This window comes from Betta splendens, chromosome 9, assembly GCF_900634795.4.
Source record: "Betta splendens chromosome 9, fBetSpl5.4, whole genome shotgun sequence".
NCBI lineage: Eukaryota > Metazoa > Chordata > Actinopteri > Anabantiformes > Osphronemidae > Betta > Betta splendens.
The window spans coordinates 28,248,425-28,258,460 of NC_040889.2; the positions used below are offsets into that span (position 1 = coordinate 28,248,425).

The 10,036-nt window shown below is 46.9% G+C and overlaps 1 protein-coding gene across 1 annotated transcript in view; it reads left to right on the forward strand.

The window, feature by feature from the left end:
- Positions 1 to 1,192: 1,192 nt before the first annotated feature.
- The window catches only part of LOC114861933 (phospholipid-transporting ATPase ID-like), an 18,274-nt gene continuing 9,430 nt past the window's right edge, over positions 1,193 to 10,036 (forward strand). The window contains exons 1-5 of the mRNA XM_029161685.3: positions 1,193 to 1,314; positions 7,724 to 7,804; positions 8,606 to 8,664; positions 9,005 to 9,118; positions 9,420 to 9,518. Coding sequence (XP_029017518.1) covers positions 7,762 to 7,804; positions 8,606 to 8,664; positions 9,005 to 9,118; positions 9,420 to 9,518 — 315 coding nt within the window. The 5' untranslated portion in view covers positions 1,193 to 1,314; positions 7,724 to 7,761. The remainder of the gene's footprint in view (positions 1,315 to 7,723; positions 7,805 to 8,605; positions 8,665 to 9,004; positions 9,119 to 9,419; positions 9,519 to 10,036) is intronic.

Sequence of the window (10,036 nt, forward strand, 5' to 3'; positions counted from 1 at the left end):
CATATACTTCATTATACATCGAATGATTTGACAGCACCCCAATGTCTTTCATTATGATAACATTCATCTTGTCATGTAATATGATAACATATTGTTAAGTATTTTCAAAAGAGCAAGGATGAATCATGAATGTGAGAATGTCTCCTGTTAAGGGTGGACCCTTGAGAATGTCCTTTCTGGCTGCATCATGGCCCTGACTATGGGAGTAGCTCCAAGCAGGAGTGTAAAGTGATGTCATTTCTGTCTGATCTAAAGTTAATGTTATGCTTAATGCTAAAAAAGACCAAATGATGAAATGACCTTACCAACACTGGCTGTACAGACATTAGTCATCTAACTATACAATCTCAATCTCAAAGCTGAAACACAACTACTGTTTTCACGCAGTGTATGGCGCCACCTTGTGGAGATATTATGACCTAAACGGCCAAAGACTGTGGGGATGTTGTTTTAAATACGCAATATTGAGACGTTATATATGTTTTAACATTTGTGTTTCTTGTCAGTGTATGGAGATAAGAGGTGGTCATGACAGGTGAGCTTTGGTAGCAGCACACACCGCTTAAACACATATCTGGGATGTTTTAAAGGCCTCCAAAAAGTTACCTGCTGATTTCCTCTGCTGACTGAAATGTTGTTGGAAAAGAACCTGAATGAAAATACCACGCCTGAAAAAGTCTATAGAGCAGGCTTCAACAATCACTGCAGGTACACTTTGAGTATAGTTTGGACACAGGAGGTCTGGTTGCAGTGAACTTGAAAGCAGCAGGGGGTCAGGGGCCACTTAACAGGTTAATCCAACCAGGACCGTTTCTCATTGTTTTCTGAATTAACAGAATAAATGAATTAAGTCTTAGGATCGTTGCTCCCGTGGAAAATGTTAACTAGTTACTGCTTTATACATAAAGTATAACACAGTTAACGGTCAGTGCCATCTCACCTGACGGGACAGAATATCTGATACAAAAACACTAACAAAGGATTTTCTTGTTTAGTTATGTAAGAATGTGAGTTTGGATGAAAATGCCTCAATAAATGAGTAAATGCTGTACTGTACTTTTCTCATCTAAGTTTAGTAAATAAGACTTTTGTTAGTCAGACTTTGAAGTAAACGTGTCTGTGCTTTTAACCGAACGAACTTACTGTACGTGTAGTCGAGGGAGGGAGGAGAAAACAGAGGAGGGAGGGAGGGGAGTGTAGTAAGTGTGCAGAGGCGGTGGTGGGAAGCAGGAGGAAAGCAGTCGCCCTCTGTCCTCGGGACCTTCTGCTTTAGTTCCAGGAGCGCAGCGACGCGGGGACGACGCCGGACGCACGGTAAGACGCGCCGCCAGCTTCGGGCTGCGCCTCCGGGGAGAGGGGGTGAGGCAGGGCTTGACAGGCTGGAGGGACCAGATGGAGGGGGATCGGAAGCTGGGGTGAATGGGCGAGGACACGTTGCGCCCTCTCACTTTCCTTTGTTTGCTGCGTCCCAGAAAGTCCCAACTTTCAGAGTGACGGACAGACGGAGGAGAGCGCTCGGTTTAAAGGAGGAAAGCCTCCGCTGGCGTCCGTTTTACCTCCTCCGAGCGACGTCGCTCACATCGTGGGTCCTGGCACCAAAACAGCGACCACTTACGTTCGTTTTGTGTCCGGAAATGTGCTATATCTCAAACGCCTCAGCCTCGTTGAAAAAAGACGGACTTGGACGTAAACGATGCTGTAACGTCCGGTTTCAGAGTTCGAAGCTTAACGTGCGGTTTCACGCGGATCAACTGTACTTTTAGCACCAATAGACGCGTTTGAGAACTAAAGAATATGCGATGGTTTTCTATTTAGAACCAGAAAATACAACTATAAAGGCAGGGCTGCATAGATGGGGTCACTGCTGAACAAGAACCTTTAATAGTTTTAGGGCATTTAAGTTCTAAGTTCCCAGTAGAACCACATCAGGGGAAGAGGCGGAAACAGCTGAAATAATGCTGCATTGCTATAATCACACAATGAGATCAGACTTCACAGGTTGGTGGACACAATTTCTAACTAGGTCCAATCAAAAAACTCACTGCAATGAAGTAAATAACGAGGAGCAGAGAAATCCCCAGGTTTCTCATGAACACACGCTGTGAGTAACTGGTTGTTTAACGCAGCGGTGAACAGGTTCAAGCAGCACGGAGCATTCAGATGGTTCAGCCTGTTCATGTACAGTGGCTCAGTAACAGTCAGTGAAGCGGGCGCACATGTCCAGAATCCACCACACACCACTTTTCCTGTGACTGTGTCACTACTACAAGTCGTCAGGGGCTTCTTTGCCCAGCGTGTAGATCGCGTCCGCGTCCCAGCGAGACCAGGTTGCAGCCGCCGCCGCGCGTTCGCCCACGGCAGCGCTCTGCACCGTTTCACTCTCCTCATTGTTGGTTTGTAAGTTGAGACGGAGGTGAAGCAGCGGCAGTCGAGGTGCGAGACTGCGCTTCCATCAGCTACTAAAGTGCAACCTGCCTTTGATCACAGCTCATATCAAAATGAGAAATCCCCTGTGTCCATAAATGAATATAAATATAATATATTTGTAGAGACCAACAGCTCCGATGGGACACGGAGCCTCATGACTTTGCACACGCGACTCGCTGAAAGTGCTGCAAATCTCGTCTGGAGCCGCACAAGAAGGAAAGTGGCTGCTGGACTAATGTGATCCTGCGTCTTCCAGACTCTTTGCTGCTCACGGAGGACGTTATTAAGTTTAGAAGGTCAGTAATAATGTCAGGCTTTTATCAGGTAAGATGAGAGACAGACGCTCTGTGGCCTGAGAGGTCAGGTGAATAATTCAGGAGTTGATTGTTCGGGCCTTTTGGTGCAGCGCTCAAAGTGCCAGTACTGCATTGTGTCCCCGTGTCATAACTGCATCTCATATTCCCATAGTGGCTGTTGACTGGCTGTCATTAGGGGGGAAAAGGTCACGTGTTAGCACAGACGTCTCTACTGATGCACGAATCAGAGTCGCAAATCAGGTTAGCTTAAATGTCAAACACGCGCATGAGTTTAGCGAGAGCAGAGAAGCACTGGATCCCAGTCAGAACCAGAGGTCCATCCGTCATCAGCCCAGGAAACGCAGGAAAAGGAGCAGAATCTGATAAAGGCCAGGAAACAACAGAGCAGGTTCTGACTCGTTCTCAGGCTCTGACTCGTTCTCAGGCTCTGACTCGTTCTCGGGCTCTGACTCTGCTTCTCGCGCCGTCCTCCGGTCGTCAGCGCTGGTGGGGAAGTGAGAAACCCGTCGCCGGCTCTGCTAACGAGCGCTTTGCGTCGCGTCCCTGCAGTGGCCTCGCTCGCTTGTTGTTCTTTCTGTGTAATCGCAAACTGTTGAAAGTGGACGACTGCATCAAGTTAATGTTTGTTAGACTGTTTTGGTCGAGGCTCTCAATTATCGGAAAAAGCAACCAGCCAAAGCAAACAGGGCCTGGTGGGAGTGGAGCAGCCAGGAGCCCAGAGAAGCATCAACCGTCTGTCAGTGACATGAGGCCGTCCGTCCGTCTGTCCGTCCGTCCAGCAGCTTCTGTTTGACGTCCTTGCATTTAGAGCCGTTGGTCGGTTCACCTGCAGCATCTGAGAGGTGATGACCACGTCTGAGCCCTGTCACGGTGCTTGTTTCACAGTTTCACGCCACCCAGTTTCTACTGTGTGCTGCATTCAAGGACCGCATGTCAGTTGTGCTGTCTGTGGTGGCTGTTAGTCCATCGGTCGCTGTGTCTGAAGGTCACCATGTGCCTCAAGATTTGGAGAATCGTTGCACTCTTGGTGTATTGAGCAGATATTTATAAGGACCTTTGATACCATTGTATGGTTGTAAGATGTCCTAATATACCCTCTGCTGGCAGGAAGTCTGATATTTGAGATGTAAATGAAAAGCGGTGAAAGGCTGCAAAGTATTCCCAGAAATACAGATGCGCAATGACCAACAGTAATGGAATATTTAAATCAATTCAGCTGAATGTAAACTGCATACCAGTGTGTGACACACACAGGCACTCAAAGATCCCCAGCGCTTGTCTTAGCACCAACGTGCATTTTGTACCTGAATGCATCATTCAGCTTTCCACTACATCAGAGCCATGACTCATCACCTGCTCAGGCTTAGAACTAGGAAGAATTTAAAAATCACACTTCCAATGCTGTGAGAACAAAAACGCAATGAGCAGCAGATGTTTCCCAGAGCTTCTCTGCAAAGAACCTCCAGAACCTCCACCACAAACCAAAGACCCTGAGCTCAGGCTCCAGCGTAGCGTCAGCGTGCGTGTGGTTGAGCAGTGGGCAGGTGAACTCCAGTGCAGAGCAAGAGTCGTACTCATTTCTGAGCCACAGCGTCTCCACCTTCACGTCCATCAGCAACCCAGTAAATCGCATTGAATGAGGTTTATATGGAGCAGATTCCTCCGGGTTCGTGGCACCGGGCCTGTTTTTCCACAGCGGTCACCGTGAACTCCCTGTCAGGGAACTTCCTGCTGAAATCTGAAGGCAGATACGGTGAAACAACACAGACGCGCAGGTGCAGTTTTCACACAGGCTGGAAGCGAGTCCCAGTAATCAGCTCTGGGCAGTGAAAGCTTTCTTCCAGCCCCGGCCTCTTTTCTATGTGGATGTCAAATAAAAGATCTTCAGTAACAACACAGGATGTGCTGTTTAATCTACAGAGAGGAGCTGAAGGGAAACTGAAACAATAATGATAACGGTGAATTAAACCAGGCATGAAACTAGAAACGATTTATGGGATTGAATAATCTACAGGTTGTAGGAAACATAATCCGTCCAAAACCTAAATATATCAGTTTCATATAATAAAAACAAACAACCACATCATTTTTCTGATAGGCATCCTTTTGTGTCAGGATTCTGTGGTGATCAGTGCAGATTAATGTCCTGTGAGCCTCAGCTCACCACAGCTGCCCTGCTTCTCTATATACAGTATCTTGGGCTTGAGGGTCCTGAAACAGCGTCTGCTATTATTAGCAGGTGCCTGATAAGACAGGCACCTGCTGATAGAGACAGAAAGCGCAGCCTGGACTCCTGCCTCAGGTCTGTTTGCATCCCGTTCAGTCCGGAGCGGCCTCTGAGGCCGATGCCTGCAGTTCACGCAGCAGCGCCCATTGAGCCGTAGCTTTGTTCAAGCAAAACGCCGCCGCTCAGTCCGTCCCTGGGAGAACGGAGCCATTTCCTTTCTGCTCTTTGGGTGAGGGAAGTCTCACGTCACTGTGCGGGTGTTGTTCTTGATAAGAGTCGTAGTTTGGCCTTAGATCCAGTTCTGCAGCGGCTGCACCCAGGCTTTAACGTGCAGGTCTCTGTCTGCAGCTCCTGGACCGTGTGATGTCAAGTACGTGATTAGTTATTACACTGTTCCCCTGAAGTGGGGAACACACACACACACACACACACACACACACACACACACACACACAAAAGGCTCTCTCTCACGCTGTAGCATCTGTCTACGCGTCGGACGGGAAGGTTCCTCCTTTCATCTGCAAACTAAGTGGTCGGTTCTGATAATGGAGCACTGTTCACCTGAGAAACCAGAGATCACTGATGGCACAAGACGGCCATTCACGTGCGTGACCTCTGACCTTTTAAGCCCCAGTCACAGGTAACTGTGGCGCTGGGATTGTGTTACACACCTTTGTTTAAAAGTCGTGTTTGTTGTCTGCACATTAAAGAGTAAAATGAAAACTGTGGACTCGGTGACGGATTAACACACAAACAGATGGGAAGCGTCATTGGTTCTGATTGTGTCACCTCTGGTGCACAGGGTCACGGTTTGACTTACAATAAGTCACCAAGTAAAGCAAAACAGCTTCTGTGAATGACTCCAGGTTTTAAAGTGGCTGTAGGTTGAATGAAGACCTACCCGCATGTTTTACCTGCTGCATTTATTCTAATTCAGCCTTTAGGATCATTTAGACGAACACACTGCGGCCTGTGAGTTTGGTTGGTTTTGTTTTCTCCACCGCTGAGCTTGTTCTGGCACAGGAATAATTCATCATACCGAAGGAATATTGTCCAAACACAGCAATACTTCATTAGTGTATTTAATAGCTTATGTCTGACAGTTATTTATGAGCTCAAACAAGCTGGAGCTCAGATTTACTCTGTATTTAATAACTCAGTTATTATTTCTGCTCAGATGCAGGAGTCGTGCTGCTCTTCACGCTAAACCTGTGGTCTCGGTTGTGCCTCATTGTGGTTCCTCTGCCTTTTGCTCAGAACATCTGTAACCATGTCCGTGGAACCGGCAGGTCTCTGTGATGAGCCAGTGCTGGAAAGTTGGAGAACTCGGCCAAAGCTGAGAGAGTGAGACAAAGAGAGAGTGTTAAAGCCCCGTTCATCAGGGGGATGTGTTACGTGTGTGTCCTCACATCAGAGGACAGTGTGTTTGTGCAGAGCTGGAGGTCCCATTCTCAGACAACTACACTCATCTGATATTTATAGCTCCAGCGCTGACGTCATCATGGCAGCTAATGCTTCAGAGGCAGGATCTCTGAAAACCACCACTTCCTGTTTGAGAATCCTCCACATGCACACAAACGTTTCTTCCTGCAATGTTTGCAGTTGATCTATTTGTTGGCTCGTGATGGGTTTCTGTGTATTTTTGTGTACAGCCTTCTTCACAAACTAACACCCTCAGTCATTTTTGCACACAGTCAAGTTCTAGCGCGTCAGACGAGTGGATGAGTCACAGCGACCTGATAAAACATGCATTTACATTTTTGCACAGAGGTAGGAGGAGGTAGAATCAGCAAGCGAGTTAGTGGTGAGACTCAATGAGACAGATACAAGATCTTTCCCTGGGTTTATCCATCTCATCCCTTGAGGCATTGATCTTCAAGAAGGAGACAAAGGGGTTTATGGGAAATGTGGTCTCCATTATGAATAAGCAGCATCATAAACAACGCTGAGCTAACAGTAAAATGTTGAGCTGAATGTTCTATTATAAACAGAACGAAAAAACGTTCAGCGAAGACGTGAATTAACTTCCAGATGCTGCAACAGAGAGAATTATGGGCACTTGACCTCTTCATCGTGATGATTTAGAACAAACTACAGAGAGAAAAAGGGGAGAATAGGACTCACAGAGCAAAAAGATCAGGATGCAGAACATCTGGAATGAGGCAAAGAGCGCCTGGGGAAAAAGAAAGAGATGGCGGTAGGTGCCAGCACGTCTGATGGTTCAGCTCAGAGCCTGAAATCACTGCTCATCTGAGGCTTTTTTACAGTAAACCTAGGTTTGATTATTAACTGAGAGAATTACAAAAAGTAATGTCAGATGGACGGGCAGCAAAACGAGGGTAGGGTTGGTAGTTTGCTTCCCGCCGTGAGTGAGAAGCCACAGATATTGCAGCGTCACGGCCACAGACGCTTTCACCGACCCACTTCAGGACCAGTAGTTTCTCGTGGGCGCTGGTACAGGACCAGTGGCCTGTGGCCTCAGAGGAGCCTCCCTCTGACTCATTCCACGCTACATGGGGAAAACATTAAGGGCTGATGCAAACCTGGACCAAGGACTTCCACACGACCGACTACTAATGTCTCTTACATGTCACCTTGGATTCCAGAGGGTTTTCCAGCTGTACCTGGAACTGAAACCAGCTTCACCTTTTCAAACTACACACGACTGGGAAATCATTACCTCATGGAGCACGTTAGGGAACGCGGCCTGACGGCAGCTGGCCAGTCGTTAACAGCAGGTTTGTGTTCACAGGCCGCATGATGGACAGATAGCAGGAGGAGGACGCCGCCATGTCGTTCTTTGGCCTCGACTGTGTCAGGAAGAGGGAGAGAGGTCAGTCCTCCACGCAGCGTCACGTGCCTGATGTTGTGGAGCCATTTTGCGGCTCTTATCAAGCTAAATAACACTCAATGTCAAAGCAAAACTCTAGGACCCGCTCACAGAGTTGAAATACTTGTGCCTGAAATGAACGTGCTGCTTGTTTTTAATGTGAACATGTCAGATTGATTTACAGACCTACTGCATGTAAAGATGCATTTCCACCTCATTTTTCTTTCCTTCAAGGAAATGATGTCATCCTTAGAGTGGAATAACAGTGTGCACATTAACCTCCTCTTGTACTTGAAACACGTGGCTCAGAGAGAAAGTTCTTAATGTGGAGATAAAAACATTGGACCCGTGTTCTCCTGATGTGAAAATGTTTCATTCATTGCACAGTTCAGATCTGCTCCAAGGTCCCTGTGGCAGCTCTAGATCTCATTGCATGGTTTTCATTAAATCATTTATTAACTTAGATTGTTAGTTGTTAGTTATTATTGCAGCTGAATAAGAGGATGATCGTGTGATGTAACTGATGTGTCTGATTGACTGGTCATGTTAAAATACTGGTTGTAAAGATTCTAAATATACAATAATAGAACCATGAGAGGCTTGACACCAACAGAACCACAGCTGAACCCGAGACGCTATATCTGAACAGGTGACAACGTAATGCTTCTCTAAAGCTAACACCCCAGAAATAAATAGAATCTAAGATAAAATCAGTGTTTGGAGTTTACGGCAGCACATGGGATGAGAAACCTTCTGTTCAAATCCTCCATCATGTCTAAACACGTGTTCTGTCCCTCACACCAGAGCTGGAGAGGAAGCTCCGCGCCAACGATCGGGAGTTCAACCTCTCCTTCAAGTATGCGGTAAGTTGGACTCTGTGAATGAGAAGTCACAGTGGTGGCGTCAGCGGACGCGCACGCATGCAGCTCAGCTCCCCTTTAGACAGAACGGTGCCTGCGTTCTCCAGAGCAGATGTTTTCTGCACAAAACGCTCTGTGTTGTCACTGCTGATGAAACTTGGAGGTTTGTGTGCTGCTGTCAAGGACAAAGCAAACACAGAGGTTCTAATCGTCCTCCATTAAACCTTAATAATTAGAGAAAAACACAAAAAGCGTAATCGTTCTCCTTTTTCAATCACCTCTTCCATTTTTCACAGAAGAAATGCCTTTAACCACACAACCACATATTGTGCTCTTGTTCCAGACCAACGCTATCAAGACCTCCAAGTACAACCTTTTCACCTTTCTACCGCTCAACTTGTTTGAACAGTTCCAGAGGATCGCCAACGCCTACTTCCTGTTTCTGCTGGTGCTTCAGGTGAGAGGAGCGAAGTGATCCGGGCATTAAAGGTCAACTCCGCGTACTGTGGAGGATGTGCAAGGTTTTTCACTTATGAAGTTTAATTTTAAGTTCCTCTGGAGACTGGGCCAAACAGGCTGAGTTGCTTCAGCTTCACACTCACAATCTGCAGTTTCTCACAGTGGAGCCGTGAGCTTCTTAAATAAGGAAGTGTCATGTCCAGTACAGGAAGTTGCCTCATCGTTTGCACAACTCCAGCGTTTCACCACAGAGGTCGTCTACGGTTTGTGCTCTGACAGACAGTGTGTTTGCTCCTCAGGTGATTCCTCAGATCTCCTCCCTCTCCTGGTTCACCACTGTTGTTCCTCTGGTCCTTGTGTTGACAGTCACCGCTGCCAAGGATGCCACCGATGACATCGTAAGCGCCCTAGCACAAAGTCTTTGCATTTTGAGTCCAACTAGGAGCCTTTTCTGGTTCTGTGACCAAAGGCTGACGTGTGCTGAACTGCCTCAGGGTGCAGGTCCCGCTTCCTCTTAAAGTGCCCAAAGATTGGACAGCTGACCTCAACCGCGTGGATCCCAAAGCCTCAGCAGATTTAAACAGCGGCGAGGCTTCAAATGAGACGTTCAACCTCTGGAACTGTCGTGTGGCCAATTTGTGGCGTTTTTAATTTGGTGACAGCTGCTTCACATTTAGCAGAGTTTGCAAATGCTGCTGTTTGCTGATGATGTAAAGATGGATTATAGAGATGATGGAAGTAGGTTTCTGATCATCACCATTTGTGGAAAGCGTGTCAGTGACCTCTGGTGTGTAACAGTCCTGGTTTGGGCTTATCAGTCGACTCATGATGACTGTGCATGTGACTCGAATCCCAGAAAGCTTTTCAAGCAAATAGAAACCTATTTTAAAAGATAGAAACTAAATCCACTGTTTTT